The following is a 24,685-nucleotide window of genomic DNA, read 5'->3' as shown; positions in this document are numbered from 1 at the left end:
TATGGAGCTCACCTTTGAGGAGGAGAGAAAAAAAAACACTTTGCCCAAATTGAGCAGAAACATGCAATTTTTATTTTATAAAATATTTTTATAGCCATAAAGTAGGAAGAAATTTGATAGGTTATAGTGCAGTGACTACTTACTTAAATTCTACATAAATATAATTTGTCACTCTATATCGTGCTATAATATGTCATAGTAGAATGGGATTTAAATGATTTGTTTTATGATAAAAGCTCCTTAGTACAAATAAACGTTCAGTAACACTGTACTTACCCTTAATATATAATGCATTATGAAAGTAGTTTTAATGCATTAATTATACCTTGTAATGGATTGTATGATCTTAAAAATAATTGTAACCAGTTACAGTACATTATAATAATTATCTATTTGTTGTTATACCTTCAGAAAGTATAATGCATTAAACAACATACAAACCTTCAAATATTATAATGCATTTTAAATTTGGTTACAATTATTTATTAAAATGCATAATGCATTACAGCATATATTTGTAAATACTTTGTAATGCATCATACATAAAGGCTTTAAGTAAATTGTTACCAAACATTTTTAAAAGCCTGTATCAAACTTAATGCTCATATTTTTCACAGATTTTCAAAAAAAAATTAAAATAAAAAAAAAAAATAAATAAATAAATATATATATATATATATATATATATATATATATATATATATAAAGCCTAAGTTGCTTCAATTCAGTAAATGTTCATCTTAAAATATTAATAACAATAAAAAAAAAAGGTTTTCTTATGTTTACTTTATTAAAATCATTAAAGATTTCAGAGTATAAAGACAGGTATACTAAAAAGGTTTTACTTACTTAAAATATATGAATTGCCAGATGAAAAGAAGGCATATAGTAGATTGTGTACACGTTTTAATCAAGCTGTCGCCTTAGAAATGTGCGTATCAAATATGACACTACACTTTATAGGTTTAAATAAATGTCATCAGTCTTGCAAATGTGCCAAAAATGTGATTTTTCTCTTGGATTATGACAGAATGATTTGGCTGTAACTGTGCTTGGATTTAGAGCCAGTATGAACATTCATATCCAGTCAATAAATACATGTTTAAAAAGCCTTTTTTCTGTTTCAATACAGGTGTAGTTACAGTGTTTTGCCTTTGTATGGCAGTATAGACTCAGAGTTTCAGTAAGAGATTTAGTAAAAGAAAATTATGCATACTTATTTGAATAAAAGGCTTTAAATAAAAAGACAGATGTACTAAGCTTATGTACACATAACTGACCTTTCTCCACTGCAATGTTTACAATCATCAACTTTATTTATTTAAAATACAGATTTCTTCAAAGCAGCACAGATTACGTCAAAGCATAGTAATGTTTTGATTTATGTGTTGATGTGTTTCTGCAGTGACAGTCAGAGCTTTAATAAAGTGGCAGAGCGTGTGTTGCTCAGACTGCAGGAGAAGCTGAAGGGTGTTGAGGAGGGGACGGTGCTCAGCGTGGGCGGGCAGGTAAACCTCCTCATTCAGCAGGCAATGGACCCCAAAAACCTCAGCCGCCTCTTCCCCGGCTGGCAGGCCTGGGTCTGATACACATGCTTGTGTGGATGCAGCACTTACCACTTGAAAGAAGAAATGAACACCAAAGATATCAGCAAATAAATGCAGCCTAACAATAGAAATTGAACAAATAGCAGGTACGGTGGAAATACCATATGACTGTTTTCTCATGTGCTGGGTAACATGGAATGTTTATCAACTCTGAATGTCAGTCTTCTATACTTATTGCACTATTAGCTTGTATATAATTACGTAAAATAAATATATTTCGTACTTAGCAATGATTACTATAGCTTAATACTTACTAATAATGCTTCTGCAAAGAAAATTTTTATTCAGAAATGCCACAAGATTTGAATTGCATCTATTAAAATGTAAGACAAATTATAAAAAAAAAAAAAACACACATGCATAGATGATCAATGTTAGGTTAATTTTGTAAGGTGTACTTTATGTACAGTTCATAAATCCTTGTTTTCATGGCATACTGGATGCACAATAAATCACGGTTAAACTGTTATGATTTTGTCATTTCATTTGGTGAAATTACATTTGATTAAAACACAAGAGTTTACACAAAATGATTACACATTGGACTGTCACAACAGAAAATGAAAAAAAAAAAAAAATGCATTAAAATTTCCTTAATGCAAAACACCCTATTTTATGTAAAACATGACAAAAAACAGTAGTAAAACTGTAACCAAAATGTGGTAAAGTAACACACAAGTAACAGTGTTTTAATGTAGGCTTTTTAAATTCTTTTTCTGATAAAAGCACTATTTATTTCAAGTGAAAGAGAGTGTTTTCTGTTTACTGAAAATATTATACTGTTAGTGCAGGAATATGTCGTCAGTTGCCTTCAAACCTGCAGTTTTGAATCAGGTATAAAGTTACATTAGGTCCATCCTGATTGTAAGCATTCTTTTTAATTACATTTGTCTTTATTTGATATTGACAATGTTTATTTCAGCTCAGTGATTGAGGACTGGCTTTTCTCTTTCACAGTTAGATGAAATAGACGGTAAAGATAATGCTGTTTTTTTATGCTGTTTTTTTCACACAAAACTTTATGGAATGGTACAAAACTTGCTGACTTTTAAGGCACTTGCTATATTTACACAAAAATCGACATGATTAGAAAAGGATAAATGGTCTTTAAAAAAATGCTTCCCTTCCACTGATGAAATTTTCAGGTTTTCTGTGTATTGCTGGCAACTTTTTTTTTTTAAAGGCTGGCAGGGGAAAAAATTTAAGTTAGCAAAAGTTCAGTTTATTTTTACCCAAAAAGAAATTCTGTCATCATACCTTTTAACTTTCTAACAGGAAAGGAGATATTGAGCAGAATGTCCAAGGTACTCTTCCATATGAAAGTATGCAGCAACCAGGAACTCTCTGGGTTTGTTTAAGGCCAATGAATCCACATAGTTTAGGATAGAAGCAAGGACAATGCGGTAAAAGAGAATAGGGGTGTTAATGATGAATTGAATTTTATAATTTTTTCGATTTGATTGAGTGCTGGTACTTTTAATGTCTCTGGCAACAGTTGCTTAAAGAAATGGTTCACCTAAAAATGAAAATTCTGTTATTTATTACTCACCCTCATGTCCTCCCAAACCCGTAAGACCTTTTTTTGGAACACAAATTAAGTTATTTTTGATTAAATCAAATAATAATTAAATAAATAATGAGTAACGTTTGAGTAGCGAGTGAATAGCGTGCGAGTAGCGTGAGTAATGAGTAGTGAGTTGTAATAAGTAATGCGTGCGTGAGTAATGAGTAATTAAGGAGTAGTAATGTAGTACTTAGTGAGTTGTGAGTAATGAGTAACAAGTGAGTAAAAAGTGAGTAGCGAGTAAAGAGTGAATAATGTGTGAGTAATGAGTAATAAGTAGTAATAAGTAGTTAGTGAGTAGTGAGTAATAAGTAATAAGTGAGTAATAAATAGTAAGTGATTAATGAGTTTGTGAGTAATAAGTAATTAAGTGAGTAATTAGTTGAGTATTTAGTGAGTAGTGGGTAATTAATGAGTAATTAGCGAGTTGTGATTAATGAGTAAGTAATTGATGAGTGAATGAGTAATAAGAGAGTAATGAGTGAGTGAGTAATTGAGTAATGAGTGAGTAATGAGTCAGTGAGTAATTAGCGAGTTGTGCTTAATGAGTGGGCAATGAGAGTAATGAGTAAGTAATTGATGAATGAGTAATAAGGGATTAATGAGTAAGTAGTGAGTAATATTGGAGTAATGAGTGAGTGAGTAATGAGTAAGTAACTGATAAAGAGTGAGTAATGTGTAATTGATGAGTATGTAATAAGTAATTGATGAGTGAGTGAGTAATGAGTGAGTAATTGAGTAATGAGTGAACAATAATTAAGTAATGAGTGAGTAATGAGTCAGTGAGTAATTAGAGTTGTGCGTAATGAGTGCACAGTGAGAGAGTAATTGATGAGTGAGTAATAAGGGATTAATGAGTGAGTAGTGAGTAACAATGGAGTAATGAGTGAGTGAGTAATAGGGTTGCAAAAAGGTGGAAAATTTCCAGTATATTTTGGAAGCTTTCCAGAAATTTTAAAACTTTCCGGTATTTTTTGGAATTTTCCTGGGATTTATGGGAAGTTTCCGGAAATTTACCGGAAATGTTCCACCCTTCTGCAACCCCAAGTGAGTAATGAGTAAATAATGACAAAATCTTAATTTTTGGGTGAACTAAATCTGTTCTTTGCATCATTCTTCTTTCAAACCAGAGTATGTGATTGGTGCAGAGTGGAAGTATAATCGTAACATTGCATTCTGTATTCCAATACTGCTTGTGAAATTTGTTCAGAGAGAACATTTTAAAGTTGGCCTGAATATGGATTTCAGTGTCTGCATATCTCACATAGCTGATTTTGTCCTGCTCAATACTGGCCATTCTCAAGCTCCAAAAATAACTCCAAAAAGAACAACAGTTCACAATAAAAGTAGTCAAAAATCCTTCACAATGTTAATTGTTAAAGTTACTTTAATGCATTTACAGCAAGAAATAATGATTCATGCTGATATTGTCTAAAATTTCACTTTGTTTCCAAATTTTTGGAGGGTGCTGTATGTCTGAATATTTAAGCAAATTTTTATTCCTGGTAACAGCATACTGTCTGTCTTTACTGTACACATCTGCCTACTACAGTATCCCATGAGACCGTTAGCCACATACTGTACAATCTCTGCTTCATTAATCAATGTGTCGGTGCAGTTAATGAAGTTATCAAGAGCGAACGAGTCGGTGAAAGGACCAGAGTTGAGCTGCAGGATGATTAGAGCTGCTTTAGGTTCATTAGTGGCTTCATGAGGCAAACCTACTTAAAACAGCAGCGGAGAGGCTGTTACATAACTCACAAAAAGACTTGAGCCTGTGTGTGTGCCGGGAATCATTCCCTCTTGATAAATCCCAACTGATTTCGGACGAGAGTACTGGATGTAGTATATATGAACAGTTAATATTACTAGTTAATTACTAGTTATTATTAACTGTTAATATTACTAAATTGTATAATTTCACATTAGTTAGTAATTATTTAGGCAATGCATTATCCCAATAAAAAAAAACAACAACAAAAAAAACAGTCACAGTTCCAAATGAAGTTGCCACTTCTCAATGTAAATCATTGGGTATTTTAAAATACATGGTTTATAATGGTCACACCGCAAATATGCAAATAAGAACAATAATCCAGGGTTTAGGAATGTAGTGTAAAATGTCATATTTTTAATATCCAGTATTAACTGTTAATTTTGTCATTAATCACTTACCCCTATGTCGTTCCAAACCCGTAAAAGCTTTGTTTGTCTTTGGAACACAATTTAAGATATTTTGGATAAAACCCGGAGGTTTATGACTGTCCCATTGACTGCCAAGTAAATACCACTGTCAAGACCCAGAAAAGTATGAAAGATGTTGTCAAAATAGTCCATCTGCCATCAGTTGTTCAACCATAATGTTATGAAGCTACGAGAATACCTTTTGTGCGGAGATAAATAAAAAAATAAAAATAACGACTTTATTCAACAATTCGTCTCCTCCGTGTCACTGTAGCACCATGTTGGATTTATTCGCTGGGCGCAAACAGCGTACGCTGTTCTATGTCAGCTGTGTTATGCGGATACGCTATTTTCGTTCAAATCAAAGCGTAAATAAACATAGAAAGCGTATCCGTGTGGTGTGGCCAACACAGAACAGCATACGCTGTTTACGTTCAGCGGATAAATCCAAAATGGCGCTATGGTGACGCAGAGGAGGCGAATTGTTGAATTAAGTCGTAGGCTGCGTACGAAAGCTCTAAAATAAGAATAATATTTACAGTATACTACCAATAATAACAAAATAGCCACTAACAACAATGACCTGTTCTGCAATAATACTTGGAAAAAATGCCATTCTCAGCCGTCTTTTCTGACACACAGACCTTCAATGAAAATGACATAGAGGTCTTTATGTATTATTGAAACATTTATACATAACTGCTTAAGATCATTTTTCTACAAAATGTACAACTTAACCGTTAGGTAACCTAGCACGACTTCACGTTACGCTGCCTCTGAAGTCTGTCCGAAACAGACGTTTTTAGAGTTGCCTTCGAAGTCAATGCCTGATAAGGCAGCGAGGCAGCAAGTCAGCTGACTAGGCTTTTGGACGCAGCCGATAATTTTGTTTTCTTTGTGTACAACAAGTATTCTTGTAGCTTTGTAAAATTATGCTGAACCACTGATGGCAGATGGACTATTTTGACGAGGAGTTTTATACTTTTCTGGGCCTTGACAGTGTTATTTACTTGGCAGTCAATGGGACAGTCACAAACCTCCCGGTTTTCATCCAAAATATCTTAAATAGTGTTCCGAAGATGGGTTGGAGCGACATGGGGGTAAGTGATTTATGACAAAATGTTCATTATGAGGTGGAGTAACCCTCTAATCCTGAGTATGAAAAGTGTGAAATATTAAACATTTAAACATTTAATACTTAATACTAGGTGTGTCTTTGTAATCTCTTCGAAATACTTTAATTCCAGAACGAATCAAGTTTAACAGTTTATTCACCAGGTAGGGCTACACATGTAAATTAAAGAATTAAGAAATAAGAGATCAATCCAAAATCAGTTACACAAAAAAAAACATAAAAGCATAAAAATAAGTCAGAGATGCATTCCTGGGAATAGAAATAAAAACTGTTCTGGCTAAAGATTCTCTCATCACTCTTTTGCCAGTCTTCCTTAAATACCCACATTAGAAGTTTAGAGAAATTCAATAAAAATCTTCAATCTGATATTACACAAGTAGGCCACAGCCTTAAAAACAGAGAAAAGTTTCCCTAATTTTTTAAATCTTCATGATTGTGATCTGATCTGATGTTCTAAGAATGACATCATTGTACCAATCACACAAACACATTTAAAATGAACCAAACATGAAGGAGCGAAACAATGGGTCTCATTCACTAACAATTGCATAGCTTATTCGTATTTACATGCACATTAGAACTTCTCACGAAAGCTTTTCACTTTATTCACAACACATGCGTACGCACACAAATTTGTTCTTAACCTGGAGTATTTAAAATGAGCAGCCGCGTACACAAAGTTAGTCATTTGCATAAACCACAGCAAAACTGCACTACAGCCTTTCGTCAAACATATGCCTCTCTACAGACACACTCTTCCAGATCCTTGAGCAATGGCAAGTGCACAGTCCTCAAGACCAGTTTAACACAATAAAAACCTTTTATACAAACCCAGTTTACAAACCTCTCATTAGCCAACTGTACATGTATGCCTGCACTGTTATTCAGAGAAACCTCACATTTGAATCGTTTGTATGACTTCAGACGATTGTAGACTTTATGCGTGTATGCATGCTTAGTGAATGAGACCTAATGAATTCACTCAGTATTTTTTATATATATATATATATATATATATATATATATATATATGACATTCTGAGTAGACTTTAAATGTAAGTAACAAGGAACTCTGTACAAGGAACTCTGCTGCATTCTTTGCTCAGTGAAATGTGAAACCAGGATTGTTAATTCATTGTGCGTTGTTCGTTTTGGGCGAAAGTTCCTAAATACAGGTCAGGGCAGAAAACTGTTAAATGAAAAAGATCATAAATGTAGTCCATACAGCTTCTGTGCTAAATTACAAGTTTTCTGAAGCCATACAAAAGCATAATTTTGTTATATTTGACCTCAACAGCATCCCACCCTATTGCTTTCATTGTACTTTATGAGCAAGAGCAGCATCACAATCTGTTAAACCTTTTCATTTTACAGGTTTGGAACAACTTAGTGGAGTATATTAAGGCAAGTTTCATTTTTTGGTGAATTGTTCCTTTCAATGCAATGCTAACAGGCACATCTAAAAGTAAGCCTTAGCCTCTAGATAAGAACAGTAAATAAACTTACTTCACTGAACCATGACCCTCATTTAGGCCCCTGAGAGACCATTGCTGATTTCCAGTAGTTTTATTAAATCAATTATATTGAAGAAAAGAGCAGCATACTTTGGAGAAAACTGAAGCATCAACATCACCATTTACTTCAATATTTTGGCACTTCTATTTATGATTTCTTCTTTTAACACGAATCACATGTATAATCATGATTCCTTCATCCTTCAGTAGTTTTATCCTCTCCCTTGAAAAAGTTAAGTCAACCGTAAATATCCACAAGTGTCAACAAATGTCCAAATCCCAGCATCTTCCACCCAGACAAACAGGAATAAATGTGATCTCGCAGAAATCTCACCCGGACCTCAGTGCAGTGTGTTCACCCCGTTACCTGCTCTGATCTCCTTCAGCCCTGTTTTCCTGAGTTGGTGCCTCCTCGTCTTCAGTTGATGCCTGACGTCACTTGATGCGATGCCGCACCAGCGAGGACTCGTCTGTAATCTCGCCGTCTCTGTGTCGTCGGCAAGGCAGTATGAGCATGATGAGGAGTACGATCAGAACCAAGCCACATATGCCCATCAGAGCGTACGCAATCACCCACATCACCGGCTCCCTGAGAAACACGCCGCTTGTGCAGTCTGACGCTACGCCCTCGGCTAAGAAAGGCCCAGCGATCTCTGCAAATGGCACACCACCGTTTTCTGTTGGAAAGATAGAAGAGGTATTTACAAAAGTAACCATAACAAAGATAGGTGCCTTGATCACAGACCTCTCAAACCTAAATTACCTGAGGGCCACTGGCCAGGTTGTATTCACAGTTAAGCAATGGTGGACAATAACAAACCAGTACTGTAGTTAAGCACATTTTTCAAGTAGCTCTACCTTATTACATTCCAAAGCATAGTATCAAAGTTTTTTCTCCACTACCATTTATTAAAAAAAATAAAAATAAAAAAGTTCCTTGTTATTTTGAACAGAATAAATAGTAAAATCAATATTAAGGTCATGACTGTCTAAATCTGCTGTATATAGGTGGGCTGCTTAATCTCACTGAAACACTTAAACATGGATTGTCTGGATTTGGTTGTCACAGTCTGTATGAGGTGTATGCTATTTTAGGTAAAATAAGGCAAATTACTGCCCATGCATATATAAAGCCAGTATTTTAGCTTGAATTATTAGTAACCTAAACTGATCCACCACTGGTTATAAGTATACCTAAATAATAAATATACAAGGACATTATATAAGTAAATATACAGAGGATGTCAAAATACACCTTGCAGAATCTGCAAAATGTTAATTATTTGATGAAATAAGATCTGAAGTGATAGTTGTTCATGAGTCATTGTTGGAAAGGGTTTAAATACACAAAAATGCTGAAAAACCAAAGAATTTTTGGGACCTGAAGGATTTTTCTGAAGAACAGCAGGCAGTTTAATTGTTCTGGACAAACAAGGAACTCATGAACAACTATCACTAAACAAAAAAACAGCTGTGGATCATTCAGGTTACACAGTATTAAGAATCGAGTATATGAAAACTTTTGAACTGGGTCATTTTTATAAATTCAACTATTATTTTCTCTTTTGGATTATATGTCAATTTCTTTTATGTGAAATATCTTATTCGGTCAGTACTAAATAAAAAAGACCATGCATTTTGTATGATCCTTCTTATTTTGGTAAAATAATTCACATTTTACAGATTCTGCAAGGGGTATGTAAACTTTTGACTTTGACTGTATAAGGACAATGTGTGTTGTCGTAGCTAATATTAAATTAGTAATAGTTTTTAGGCTCTGTCTTGAACTGTGCCCTGTCCTGATGTAGACACTGTTGCATACCCGGGACTGTTTCTAACAGAAACAATTTCAAGGTTTGAATTTTACATATAAATCTGCACACCCTTGAACCCACCTACCTGCACAAGTGCTAACAGCAAAGCCCACTCTTTTTTGTGCACGGTCAAAGATGACGTAGAAGCCCTCCATCACAGTCGCTCCAATGACTAAGCCGTTTGCTGAAGGGGAGATTCCGAAACGGAAACAGTCTAATGTGCTGTCAATATTAGTGACTGGCTGAACGTACAGCTGCGGAGACAAAATTCGGTGTCAAGAGAAGAGCAAGTATGTACAGTCCTGGTTTCTGGTCATTTTAAGAAATTATGTAACCTCACATCAAAAACCAAAAAGTATATCATTGATTTAGAATCAAAAAGTCCTATGTGCAATTGAGTGCAATATAGTGATAATGTATAAGCTGTTCAAAAGAGATCTCTTAAATCTCCAAAATCTCTCTTTTAACTCCCAAAAGAGACAATGAATATGTCATACTTTCAAAATCAAACCTGCTGGAAAAGCAAGTTTAATTTAGGTTTGTTTTTATTTCAATTCTAGATTGTTTGGTTTCAATTTATTTCTTCTTAGTAATTGTAATACTTCAAGATAAACTAAATGAGTAAATTAGAAATTAGAAATCTTGCCTTGGAAGATTTAATTTTCATTTTTTTTTATTTAATTTCAATTATCAAAAATTGTACAGCAGTTTTAGAATTAAGTTAACAATAAACTACTACCAAACTGAACTAGGGCTGTTCGACGTTTCTCTAAGGACCAAAGTATACTTGGTTTATTACATGTACAGTATATGTAGTCAAACACGTAGCACTTCAAAGTACACTCCATTTGATAGCTTGCACGAATGCAGGTGGCCAATACATGTGCTCTTGAAAGTTTCATTTGTCCAGTGTCTATGATATTCTTCTCCAGAGGGTTATGCTCTTTTAAACTGAAGTTGTGGCTATCATAACCTTTTTACACAAGCAATTTTCAATGCGGCATCTGTTGTTGGTCCAACTTGTTCACAATAATATATTTTCATTTGAAAATACATCTGACCATCTTGGCCTTCTGTCCACAGTGTGGATAAGAGTGGATAAATCTGAAAACACTGTTTTCGCGCTGTAGTGTAGATGGTGAAAATGGAGGTTTTTGAAAATGATGACGCATATTTAGTCATGTTGTACCAACAGATATCTATGTTTATGTCCACGGGTTGAAGCGACCCCAATAATGTCATATTTAGCATATTTAGCATGCACCGCGCAGAAAGGTAAACAAAGCACCGGTCATGAATTAGAAGTTCAAATTGAGGATTTGTAAAAAATGTCAGAGGATTTCGATATAAACCAACTGGAGACTGTTTTTCCTTTGCTAAAGTAGGGAAACTTTGCTTCCATTGCTCCTGTAAACAAACCTCACCGCCACATGCGCAAAGCAAACATCCTATGTCATCCACCCAGAGCTGCTTCTGTGTACAACTGTTAGCGCAAGCTAGATTAAAGTGATTATTATGTTTTAGTTATGGATATTTTTCTTATACAAAAACACATCAATTTCACTACAGGAGGCCTTTATTCACCCTCCTGTGTGCTGTGTGCTGTGTGAGGCACTTTTTACTATGGATGGATGCACTTTATTGGACTTGTTTTGGACTGATGAAGAGAAACACCTGCCCATTGCCATTATAGAGTTTGGAAATGCCTGGATAATTTTTAATATAACTCTGATTGCATTCATCTGAAAGAAGGACGTCATATACACCTAGCATGCCTGGAGGATGAGTGATGGGCTAATAATGGGCTAATTTTCATTTTTGGGTGAACTAACCCTTTATTATCACAGTCCTGCAAATTTGACAGAACACTTACTCACGATCGATGTTTGCAACAAAACATTTACGTAAAACAAAACAAGAGTTACGTACAATGCTGAGTGAGTGTGAAATAGACACGTCAGTGAATGGTAAGCTGTTTTCCTAAATAGAAAAGATCCTGTCACAACACTTGATCCATCTGTATAGTCTCAGTGAGCTTTTTTGAGGCTTTACACATGTGCAGTAAAGCGAATGTTACTTTTTCTGACATTTCAGTGTGGAAGAGAAAGTTTTGGAAAACACTTAAAAATGCCAGTGTGGACGGAGAGTGTTTTAAAACAAAAACACCATTTTTAAATGTATCCAGAGTAATGTAGAACTAGCTTTAGTTTGGTTTTCTACTGTGAAACAACGGCCCGGGTTAATGTGGCCATCGCATGTGCAATCTGTGCATACAAAGTATGGTTACAAAAATCAGGCAGAGCATGGGGACCCTTATGTATGCGTAAAAAATAAAGTATAATCTGGGCTTTAGGGAAAGTCCTGACCTGTGGGAGAATGGTGATGCGAAAGGACAGGCTGGTGTTCGTTGCTCTGAGGTAGATTGAGATTTTTGGAAAAAGCCTCCATGGTGATTCGCCTCTCATCCAACATGCAAGCTTAGTGCCATCAAAAAATCCCGCAGAGAAATCCTCAATCTAGTAGAGCAGGAGAGAACAGGGTTGCACACAATCAGTTGTAACTGAGGAGTCATTTTAAAGACTAAGCCTCTTAAACATACATAAGATGTGTACATGAGGCAAGTTATTTGCCAAAATGGAAGGTCATACCAGTGATGTTTGCATAATGGTGTCCACCACAGCACTAAACACATTTCCAGGAAGTCGCAGTAAAGTCGTCCCACTATCCACAATGGCTTTATCTGAGTTGTACTGAATCAAACGACCAAAGGGAGAGAAAGATCAGTCAAGGCCTTCATCAAACAAAAAGCAGTACCTGCTTTGCTCCTTTCAGAATTTCATAAACAAGATCACTACATTCTTAGTAGTGATATTCTCTGCTGTTTATCTTATTGAATGCTGGAGTTACTCCACTTGCAGCCTTTAAATGTATAATTTCAGCTCACTCTTGGAGCAATTCCAGTCATGACTCTTTACTGTCCTCACAAGGTCAAATAATTATTGTGTTTTTAACTCCATCGCTATCAAAAAGTATTCTGGTTGAACTGGCTTTATTCAGAATAAATACTTTCATATTTTCTGAGCTGGAGGGTGTCATATACCTCTTTGCAGTCTAGGTTTAAATTTTGAGCTCCAACTTCAAGCTTCAAGACTTCCACTTGATAGTACCATTCTTCTAGGATTGGTGTGTACCAAACTGAACCCCGGTACAAAGTGGGCTCAACTCCTCCCATGATCTGAAACACAACACAAAGGCATTAAAGCATGTAATCTGAGGCATACCATCTTCCTCTGTATAAAAATATTCCAAGATATTAACAATGAATTAAAATAAAGGCAAGGCACTACTGGTTAACAGCGTTTTAAATATTAATAGTTTCCCCTGCCGATTAGCCACAGTACATTAAGACAGTTGTTTTATATTATGCTTTTTTTTTTTAAATACTGAGTCACTTGATTGATTGATTGTTTTCATTTTTAAATAAATGCTGCTTATTACTTGTTATATACAAATGTACCATTTTCTACTTTTATTAGCTGTATTTATCTGTTTATCTGTCATCCTAATCGACAATAAAAATTGTAATTCTTTGTATAAAAAAAGAACATTTAATAATTAATTAATCAATCAACCAATTCACAGATTTTGACAGAAAAATAAAAATAATAACTAAAAATGAAATGGACTTTTGGAGCTTCTGACTTCTGCAAATAGCATCCAATTAAGAGGCTAGTCAAATATTTCCAAAAGGCTTTGGACGTGGTTCAGCAATGGACACAGGACACACCCCTCCCCACCGTGCTTTCCATCTGCTCCTCTCTGCGGGACACGTGGCCGCCTCTTCTTCCAGCGCTCCCGTATTGCTAACAGAATGTGCCAGCAGCAGGGGGCTCTCTTTAGCTTAATTAGCTTCTCACTAACGAGACACGCCATCCTATAGGAGGCAGCGGAGGTGTGAGACGCAGACACGCGCTGAGCTATTATGTTTCTTGAGTAGTGCTGAGAAACCCAATCTCATCTGTCCTTGAGAGGTGTTAACTGATCTGATTTATGAAAGCAGGAGGCCTGAATGCTACCTACGGCACCAACTCATATGGTTAAACTCCAGTTTACCTGTTAATAACATGAGACCACATTCTCAAATGTTTCACCAAGGGGCCAATTTTGATCAGGTTCTCAGATTTTGTAGACTAATGGGTCCAAAGTCTGGTCCAATAACCACTCATGTCTACCTTGTCTAACCAGAATGTTGTTTATTTAAATACAATTTAAGAACTGAAATACAGTAAACGTCAAAAGTTTACATACACCTTGCAGATTCTGCAAAATGTTAATTATTTTACCAAAATAAGAGGGATCATACAAAATGCATGTTATGTTTTATTTAATACTGACCTGAATAAGATATTTCACATTAAAGACATTTACTTATAGTCCACGAGAGAAAATAATAGTTAAATTTATAAAAATGACCCTGTTTAAAAAAGTGATAGTTGTTTGAGTGCTTTGTTTGTCCTGAACAGTTAAACTGCCTGCTGTTCTTCCGAAAAATCCTTAAGGTCCCACAAATTCTGTAGTTTTTCAGCATTTTTGTGTATTTGAACCCTTTCCAACAATGACTGTATGATTTTGAAATCCATCTTTTCACACTGGGGACAACGGAGGGACCCTGAAAATTTACCCTGATCTTCAAGTTTAAAAAGTTTTCACCCCTGGCTCTTAATGCCTTGTGTTTCTTTCTGGAGCGTTTTACCTTGTGTAATAGTAATAATAATACATAATTTCTTTCAAACATCTGCCATGAAAAGTATTACCTACTTATGAAGGCTAAGTGGTCCTGTATGTAATACATGAATAGTTTTCATGTTAAAATGATCAGATTGGTGTACACACTACAGCAGTTATTTTGATTCATTTTTAACTAATATGGATTGTATATTTTGACTACTTCTGGTTTGATACACACCAGGCTGCCGCCCGCTGGGTCAGCTGTAGTGCTGGCAGAGACTCCTGCTCCACACATCTGGAGAGAAAACACATCTGGAATGCCGGTCTGTCTCACAACAGAGTTGAAGAAGGGCTCCACTGATGGGTCAGGCTGAGAGGAGAAAAAAACTAAATTCATCCTAAAGAAATTTTTTTACAAATGTATTTTCTAATAATATACTAATGCTTAAACACAAGTATTTAGAATTAATTGACAAAAAAAAATAAAAATAACGAGGAACAGATAAGAGGACAAATAAGGACAAATATGCTCTCATAAACAAAATCCCTAAAAGAATAAAGAATAAAAATTTGATACTATGGCACAGTGATATATTAAAAAAAATATCATGGCACGGAATAATTACCATAAATCATTTACCATTGTACATAGTCCTTAAACGAATATCAACATACCTTTACATGTCTAAACAACTATTACTATCCTGGTAATATTTGGCGCTTTCTTTGCCATACAATTTAACAATACAAAATATGTATTATCCATTTGATCAATTATTATCCATTACTTTCTGAAATATGGCTCTTAATAACAGAAAATATAAATCCTGAAATGATAGACGATAATAGCAAATATACCACTGATGTTTGAGGATCTGAGCCACACCTTTATGACGCCATAATCTAACACATGACAACCATAGCTGAGCTAAATCAAACAGTAGCACCTGTCTCTAAAATAACACACCTTTTCTCAATAACACCTATGACTTACCCGAGCTAATAGAGGATATGCAAGTCCAAGAATTCCCTGCCAGTTGATTCCAGGCAGAAAGAAGCCTTCTGAGGTGAGGATTGCAGCTATGTTGATGGTGATGCTACCACTGGGCCCTTGAGGAATGGTGATGCGGTCAGTTCCCAGTTCCCCCTCCCATTCTCCCTGTGTGTATTTTACTGCAACTCCCCTCCCAGAGCTCTGATATGTATTGGAACTAAGGAAAACATAATAACACTGATTCATCACTAATGCACTGCTGAACTTAGAAACATCACTCACTGACACACATTTAAATACTTTAAATACTTAAATATAACATATGTAAAGGTTTTGTCTAGATGCTCTGTTATAAAGAATGTGATGTAGTGGTAATGTGTGTTTTGATGTTACAGTGCTCTGCTGTAGTAGAATGAGATGTAGGGATGTGATCTTACAGTACTGTAACACTGATGGGATTTAAGGATATTATCTTACAATACTCTGTTACAGTAGTGTGTGATGTAAGTAAAGATGTGATATCACAGTGTTTATACTGTAGTAGTCTATAATGTAGGGATGTGATCTCACAGTGCTCTGCAAAAGTAGTGTGTGATGTAGTGATGTGATCTTACAGTGCTCTGTTATAGTATTTTGTGTGATATAGGGATGTGATCTACAGTAACAGTGCTCTGTTATGCTGTAGTATTGTGGGATGTAGGGATGTGATCTTACCATGCTCTGTTAAAGCACTGTGTGATGTAGGAATGTAATCTAATAGTGCTCTGTTATAGTACAGTATTTATACTGTAGTAGTGTGTGATGTAGGGATGTGATTTTACAGTGCTGTGTTAAAGTAGTGTGTGATATAGAAATACAGTGTTCTGTTATAGTAGTGTGTAACGTAGAGATGTGATCTTACAAAACTGTTATACTGGTGGGATTTAAGGATTCTGTTACAGTAGTGTGTGATGTAAGTAAAGATGTGATATCACAGTGTTTATAATGTAGTAGTAGGTGACGTAGGGATGTGATTTTATGGTGCTCTGTTATAGTATATTGTGTAATGTAGGGATGTGATCTACAGTAACAGTGCTCTGTTATGTTGTAGTAATGTGTGATGTAGGGATGTGATCTAACAGTGCTTTGTTATTGTGTGATGTAGAGATGTGATCTTACAGTGCTCTGTTATAGTATTTTGTGTGATGTAAGGATGTGATCTACAGTAACAGTACACTGTTATGCTGTAGTAATGTGTGATGTAGGGATGAGAAATGTGATCTTAGAGTGTTCTGTTAAAGCAGTGTGTGATGTAGGGATGCAGTGCTCTGCTAATGTGAGATGTAGGGATTGTGATCTAACCATGCTCTGTTAAAGTACTGAGTGATGTAGGGATGTGTCCTTACAGTGCTCTGTTAGTGTGTGATGTAGTGATTGTGATCTTACAGTGTTCTGTTAGTGTATGATGTTGGGATGTGATCTTACAGTGCTGTGTTAAAGTAGTGTGTGTGTGATGTAGTGATTGTGTTTTTACCATGCTCTGTAAAAGTACTGAGTGATGTAGTGATTGTGATCTTACAGTGTTCTGTTAGTGTGTGATGTTGGGATGTGATCTTACAGTGCTCTATTATAGTAATGTGTGACGTAGGGATGTGCTGCTCCAGCTACAGCAAAGTTGCTGCTTCCAGTATCAACCAGGATGTTCAACTGCAAAGACAGAAAACAATGTCTTAATATATATTATTTATTTGTGGGTCAGTATTGTCTGCATTATTTGGAAATAGTTTCAAAGAAATACTGCATGAAATACAGCTTATGGTCATCTGTGACATGCTGTTGATTACAACAGAAAACAAACAACATCCCTCAGCTAACAAACAAACAAAACAAAACATTTACAGTAATATACTGTTAATGGAAGTCTAGTGGGCAAATGCTAGTAGTTTAAAAGCAGAAATGTCTAGTTCCGTTTTGATTAAAATCTGTTGAGCAGTAAAATTTGCTAAATTATTTAGACTGCTTTTTTAGGTGGATACATTTTTGGTTACACGTTAGCAATGTAATTCCTGTAGGTGGAGTTATCTCAATGTAAGGATTGTTACGTCACATCCTTGAGTTGATCAATAGCAATAATAGCTTATACTTTTCTGGAAAGGTCTTTTACTAGATGTTGGAAAATGCTGTGATTTGTTCCAATTCCAACTGATCATGAATGTATTAAATGGGTTCAGGTCAGTCAGGTTCTTCAAAAGCCATATGCACAGATGTATTGTCATGCTGGAACAGAAAAGGGCCCTTCCCAAGCTGCTGCAATAAAGTTGAAAGCAGTCAACTTTATTGCAATAAAGTTAGAATGTCAATTTATGTTGTAGCATTAAAATTTGACCTCACAGAAGTAACTGAAATAACCAACCTATTCATTAGAAATGGGTTTCCACAGTTTTGGCCATGTAGTGTGTGTTCAATTACATGGAAATAAATCACTATAAAGCACTTCTAAAGCCACTTTTGGTATGACATATTCAGTTTTACTAGTCTGACACAAAATGTAATGCCTTGGAATTGCTTGATACCTTTTTTCAGCAAATATTGATAGCAATTATCGATTATGATTAATTTGATTAATAAGTATGTAATGCAATTAGAGTTGCAATTTAAGTTTTAAATTGATAATCCTAAAATAAAAATAAAAAGTCTTATAAAACAACTACATGGTATTGTTTTGGTTTATATCTAATAAATATACATTTTTATGCTTACATGTCAACCACCTAAATACCATCAAACGCTGCTGGCACAGAGCCCTCCAATTTAGCCTCTCCACACATATGTTTCTGTTTGCCAAGCGCTTGTGAGGCGGTCACGGCAGTTGGAATAATGTTGTTGGAGCGCTGGTTCAACGAGGGGGAACTAATGAGATAACAGAGCTGTGCCATCTCACCCAGTTGCCAAAGAGGCCATTATGGGCATTCCTCATCGTTAACGCCATCATAATATACACACAGATCTGCTCCACTGCACTGATCCTAACAGCTTCATTTAAAAACACTTAAACTCTTAAACCCAGAAACACATTTTAATGCTGTGTTTGAATTAAACATTATGGGAAATCTTGTGTTGTTATTAAGTAATGATTTTTATATGTTTTTAAGGAGGAGAAAAAGTGAGAAATATTGGCTCCGGCTATGTTTGAAATTGAAAACTATTGTTATATAGTACATTGTACATTGTCCAGTTATGGATACAACAAATTTGCACACTATCCATATGTAACCGATGATAATGCTATTTACACAGGAGTAGGCAAACTTCATTTAATAACTACCCTTAAAGTATATTTTAGCATACTTTTAAAAAGAGTACTTATTACAGAAATACTATATATAGTGAGTGTAATGTTTTTGAACCCTTAATTGCATGTAATTTATTGATATGTCTCACTTAGGTACTAAAGTTACTTAAGTTAGTGACATTTTTATATGTACATCTTTTATATGTATACCAGAATTACTTACTGTTGTCTTTGAAATATACACTAGAGAAAGTATACTGCCAAAGGACTTAGTCATTAGTCATTACATCAAAACAAGTATACTTAGGACAACAACAGCTTATTAAAGCATAATCATTTAAAATATACTATAAGTAAAGTGTGCTTAAGTATGTTAAGGAACATTGTTATTAAAGTGTAACATTAAAGTAATATTATATTCTGCAAGTACAGTTTAAAAAAATACTTTTGAGATTTGAAGTACACTACAAGTGCACATACTGTACAATAGATTTCTTTTTCACAAGGGTTAAACATTACAAATCATGGTTATTTATATTAATAAGTAAACTGGTTAGAAAAAGTAGAGGTCAATAACATGTCTGCTTTGTAAAGTATTGCGGAAATAAAATGAATTGCATGTTATTCTAAGCATAGACCTTGTTTTTGCAGGGTTTGAAAGAAATTCAAGAGGAATAATCTTCTTATTGTGTTTAACTAGAGAGCTTTCCAAATAAGCAGAAATGTGATCAGTGCCTGTTATTGTGTGTAATTTCTCATTCCTTGACGGCTTTAACTCAAGACAATTATTAAGTACAAACAGCACAAAGTACAACTGTTGATTCCCACCAGGCTACGGTCATAGTTTTCAGTGGGGAAAGGCTGAATCTGTTTGTGGTTATTCGATTAAAGATCACAATTCAAATGATCATTTTCACTGTAGTTATTATTTTTCAAAGCAATGTAAACTTACTCCTAAAACCAACAGTGATCCTGGCCTTGCCACTTTTAAGTTTGGAGGATACATTAAGGACACTTTCCTCACTTTGGCAATGCTCCTGCCACTTCCTGTCTGGTACGCAAAATCCAGCCATGCTACAGTCATGACTACTGGCTACTTCCAGGAAACATGAAGTCTGTCCGCAACAGGGCCCTGGCACACACACAGTCCTGCTGGTTCCAAGAATCTGGCCCCTTCCCTGTGCTTATCTTTCCCTGTACTCCTCCTCACTGCACTCCCATGGCTCCTCTACTGGTGAAGCGGGCTCTAATCACCCCTATCGAGGTGGCTTAGCTAATTGGCAGGCGCTCTGTCACTGGGAACGCATCTGCTACCTGTTTGTACCAATTAGCAGATGTGAGCCACTCCAGTCCGACGCCTCCGCACATACGACAGATTCCGCAATTAGTGGCTCGTTTAGAAAGAGCGCCTCAATTAACATGAGTACCCTTAATTACATATTCGCAGAGGATGCGGGAAGATCCTGGCCTCTTGCAGTTCACCTTACTCATTCAGTTGTGATGAGATGAGAGAATAAACATGATGTTCAATGACACTGCAGATTTCATTACAACATTTCCAGAGAGACACGCCACGTGATGAATTATGATCACTTACATTCAAGCTTGGTCTTCTAAACAGAGAGGCATGCAATTACATGAGTTATAGAATGTGTTTAAAATGTTTCTACGTAACAATGAAAATTTAATGCATCAAACTTTAAACAGAATTCAATAATCATTTTGCTTTGTTTGAACCCTTCATTTTTAGCTTTAGGAATTTAAACAAACCGAAATGTAAATGCATTTTAATATTTAAAAAAAAATATATGAAAAAACCCTCACTTAAAAAAAAGAAATTTATGAAAAGAAATCTTTCTAAAGTAGTTTGGCATATTTTTTTTTATTATTGTTGCTAAAACAGAAAATGACATCATAGAGATGACCACTGCAGATTTTCATGACTGTGTGTAACAGATAATTTGACCTTAAATATCAATCACAAGGCAAGGTTAGTTGGAAAAATGTCATGTTGTGCAAGTCCTAAAGGCATAATGATATTTATAGATAATTAATTTGACAAATTTTATCCTTTTACTTTGTAAAATACATTTAAGAATTTAAACCAGAAGTTATTTGAGATGAGAAGCCCATTTTAAATGCTGTACTGTTCATTGTTTTGAATGAACAAATATGCCTTGTATACTCGTACTCGGGGCCTAAAACTAACTTTTTGCCACACTTGCCTTTTCTTTTTTTTTTACCGGCCATGAAACTCTTGCAAAAACAGGCAAACATATTTGCATTTTTGTCTCTATTAAATGCATTTTCCCTCAGATTTACCTTTTAATTATAGCCATTCAACATTACAGTACAACTGAAAGCCATTATTTTTCACAATTAATAGGCTTTGAAATATACAACAACTTTTAATTTAAGTGATTTTAAAACAGTCTTCACATAAACTATAACTTGTATATGCATAAACTACACAAATTAATCTTTATTCAAGCTACAAAAGTTAATCAGCGACTAGAGCAGCTGAGTGATTTCTCTTTTTCTTTTATTCTTTGATTTCCATCAGACTCATTTTAAAATCAGCGCTGTCTCTTCAAAACCTGATGCACATGACGCGGATCTGACACATATCCGATATTCTCCCGACTCTTTACGGTCATTTAAGACTTCTTTTCAGAATACGTCTGCAAAGTAACTTGCCAAAACCATGCATTTTGACACTCTGTGTGTTTTCGTCCATTGAAACACTACTGGTGAGCTGTCTGAGTATCCATATAGCCGAACACGCAACCTTTCAAACTATACTTAACTGCACTGTTTAGGCGGCGTCACCCCAGGTATGTGTCTCCGTATTCTTGGGTAATCTTCCGAAATGAAGCAGCAATATCTTCTTAGGTAAAAGCTATAGAACAGAGCTGGCCATCACACTGCTTATCAGCCTGTTTGTATCCTATTATTTGATTCGGCCTTTTCGCTAATGACAGAACAGCTAATCACGCTGATCTTGTCTACGGAAAAGATTATTTTATTTGCTTACGTCAGAAACAGTGAATCTCTTTAAGAACTGCCTGTTGTTATCACTACGTTGCATTGTTATATTTCGTAAAACCTGTTTTACCCACCAAATGCCAACTGACACGATTTTTATGCGTATTTGGTCCTTGTCAAGTGTTAATTTTAGGCCCTGGTTGTACTCATACAAAGTAAGTTGTACTGTTTATTATGTGCTACAACTAGCAGTAAAGAGGAAGACATGAGGTACACTGATCTGTTGGTTGCATCACTAAAATTGTGCTTTCCCTGACTCACCTGTTATCCAGCAAACATAAGCAGTGACTGTGCAGGCCGAATATTTGGCAGAATTGGAAGAATTTCACATTGAAGTCATTAACCGTGCCTTTCTGAATAAGATATCCAAATAAGGCACATCCCCACAAATTATTCACCAAATTGTGGGGAGATTTCATATTTAACAATTTCATTTAGTAAAAAAAATGAAGTGTTTAATGATTATGAGAGAAAATATTTACACCCATATTACACAATATGGGCAAAATTAATTATTTATAAATGAGGCTGTGTGAGACAGACAGTACAATCAAAAGACTGTAAGATTCACTTAAATTGTTCTACCATCTTCACAAACTTTTTTTTTTCTCCTAATATTAATCAAACACATGGTGTTTTGCAGGACTTTTGATAAGAAATTGATAACGGCAATACCAACTGACCATAAAGCCTGTACAGAGAAGTGGACACACACGCCTGCTTCAGGCCCTAATCTGAGTCAGCTGCTCTCATCGAGGGGCCTGCTGTCATGTGAACCCATGTGAGTTGGCTTTTACATATTCTCAGCACAAAGATCAAGGGCTCTTTGGTCTCCATCCTGTGCCCAAGGCATCTCATAGAGACTTTCACATCACATGCTTCTTGAACTGATGTGCTCCTAAAAGCTGAAACACTGCTTTGAGATCAGTCTAGCCTACAGTACCCATCTACTCTAATGTTTAACAGCTGGTCAGAAATCAGATGAGTTTTAAACAAGACTGTGGAGGTCAAACCATATGAAAACTGCTGAAACAGATGTAGTACAGCAGTCCTAAATGTATGTGGACACGTACAAATGTCTTAACGTTATTTTATTATATAAAATATAAATATCACACATTTTCTCAGAATTATAGTAACTTGATTTTTTTTTAACTCAACTCTAACTGATCCCAAAGTAATTTCAGTGGACGTTTTAAAGGTCATTAGTGGTCAGATCCTCTCAAATTCACACTTCTTCTTGCAGAGTAACCAAAGTTGTAGTTTATCACAACATTGGATATTTTTCACTAATGTCTAATGTCAAACAGAACAGAATATCTAAAATGTAGCACACATGTTGTTGTGAAACGTCTTCCTCTTTTTGTGTGTGTGAGTTGTCTTTCTTTAAAATAAATATTGGCTGATTTGATGTTTGGTTAGGCTATCTAATGCAACGACATTCATTTGTTTGTGAGACTTAAATGTCCACATACTTTTAAGCCCACTGTATAATAATGCCGAATTTAGTTAAAATTTAGTTTTGAAGTTCCGATGTAACTAGAGACAGTTACAAAATGAATACATCTACTGCTACAAAACATGCCACTTCATGTACAAAAGAAAAAATGTAACTGAAAAGAGGTATCAAAATGTTGAAAAATGACAATACCGTTTGTCCCGGAGTCCCAATGACCATCTGCATGTAATATCCCCTACCAGAGTCTCCTTTTAAATTATTGATCATGTCAAGAAAGTTGACAATCCCGGCTGGATCCGATGCCAAGGAAAGTCCATTCTCCACTGAGCTTTCATTCTGTCGCAAAGACCTGAGGTCCAACTGCACAGACGCGTTAAATTTCCCCGCAAACATTTTTAAAGGTATTTTAAACACTGAATGCGACGTCCAGAAGGAAAGACAAAGTAACAGAAGCCCGTAGAGCCGCATCTCGCCAAACTTCACGTTGACCAGAGAGACAACACTCAGCTTTGCTTCCAAGTGCAGAACTCTATCATTGATAGTTCCATTCTCATTATTAGTTATGGGAATAATCTTTGGCAGAGAGTATGTGAACCAGACAGATGCCGCAGGGATATAAAGTATATGTGTAATGTGTTCAATTGATAACTTCCTGAAAGAGCATATGACGGATATGACGAGCATATCCAAACATTCCAGCGTTTAACTGGGGCCAGAGGCACATGAGAGGGAAAGGCTACTGGGTTGTGGCTCAAAAGTTTGTTTGCGGCTGCAGCTACAGCATTTTTGGACGGCCAGGTGGAGAACGCTATCGGAACGCCACTGTAACGCTTAAACGCTAAGAAGAAAGTTCGCCATGTTTTGAGAATCAGTCTGCAATGAACTGAGGAAAAACTTTTAATCTGGCTGTTTTAATAAGTAGAAAATTAGCATCATATTGAGGATAGCCTATTGTATTTTCCAAACGAATACACATGCTTTTGCACATGCTTTGACAATTATACATACTGTCCATAATTAATTTGTTTATAACTTAATTTGTTTACGACTTGAGTTAATATAGAGACTAAAATGCATCTGGTAAAACAAACCAGTAGGTTAAAAGTTAGTGAAAATAATTAATTTCATTTTGTTTGCAGGTGGCAAACTGTTTTGATATACTATATTTAATGTAATGACATTTGTGACCCAGGACCACAAAACCAGTCCTAAATAGCACTAGTATATTTCTAGCAATAGCCAAAAATACATTGTATGGGTCAAAAGTGTCGATTTTTCTTATATGCCAAAAATCATTACGACAGTAAGTAAATATCATGTTCCATGAAGATATTTTGTACATTTCCCACTGTGAATATATCAAAATTTAG

General features: G+C 35.4%; 2 protein-coding genes across 3 annotated transcripts in view; one reads left to right on the top strand and one right to left on the bottom strand.

The window, feature by feature from the left end:
* atm (ATM serine/threonine kinase) overlaps positions 1-1,964 on the top strand; it is a 67,754-nt gene extending 65,790 nt beyond the window's left edge. The window contains exon 62 of the mRNA XM_051129228.1: positions 1,406-1,964. Within this exon, the coding sequence (XP_050985185.1) occupies positions 1,406-1,586 (181 nt within the window). The 3' untranslated portion in view covers positions 1,587-1,964. The remainder of the gene's footprint in view (positions 1-1,405) is intronic.
* bace2 (beta-secretase 2) lies at positions 1,497-23,999 on the bottom strand. Of its 2 annotated transcripts, XR_007829194.1 has the most exons (10): positions 23,508-23,999; positions 17,138-17,226; positions 15,541-15,757; positions 14,785-14,916; positions 12,919-13,053; positions 12,467-12,568; positions 12,185-12,334; positions 9,904-10,072; positions 8,372-8,681; positions 1,497-1,618 (listed from the first exon to the last, which is right to left on the bottom strand). XR_007829194.1 is itself a non-coding variant. In XM_051129229.1 (9 exons), the coding sequence occupies exons 1-9, from the start codon at positions 23,997-23,999 to the stop codon at positions 8,440-8,442; spliced, it is 1,728 nt and encodes a 575-aa protein (XP_050985186.1). In that variant the 3' UTR covers positions 6,609-8,439. The 2 variants fall into 2 exon arrangements, 1 of the variants encoding a protein (XP_050985186.1); XM_051129229.1 differs by lacking the exon at positions 1,497-1,618 and having other exon boundaries at positions 6,609-8,681.
* Between the last annotated feature and the right edge of the window lie 686 nt (positions 24,000-24,685).

The sequence above is a fragment of the Labeo rohita genome, chromosome 15 (genome assembly GCF_022985175.1).
Source record: "Labeo rohita strain BAU-BD-2019 chromosome 15, IGBB_LRoh.1.0, whole genome shotgun sequence".
NCBI lineage: Eukaryota > Metazoa > Chordata > Actinopteri > Cypriniformes > Cyprinidae > Labeo > Labeo rohita.
Note: the sequence above shows the minus strand (reverse complement) of the source record. Positions and strands in the feature narration are given on the sequence as shown.

Coding starts and splice junctions, on each gene's coding strand:
- bace2 (XM_051129229.1), bottom strand. CDS start 23,999: ATGCTCGTCATATCCGTCATATGCTCTTTCAGGAAGTTATCAATTGAA. Junction 13,054..14,784: donor ACCCAGCGGGCGGCAGCCTG/GTGTGTATCAAA, acceptor GTTGTGTTTCAG/ATCATGGGAGGAGTTGAGCC. Junction 12,569..12,918: donor TAAACCTAGACTGCAAAGAG/GTATATGACACC, acceptor CGTTTGATTCAG/TACAACTCAGATAAAGCCAT.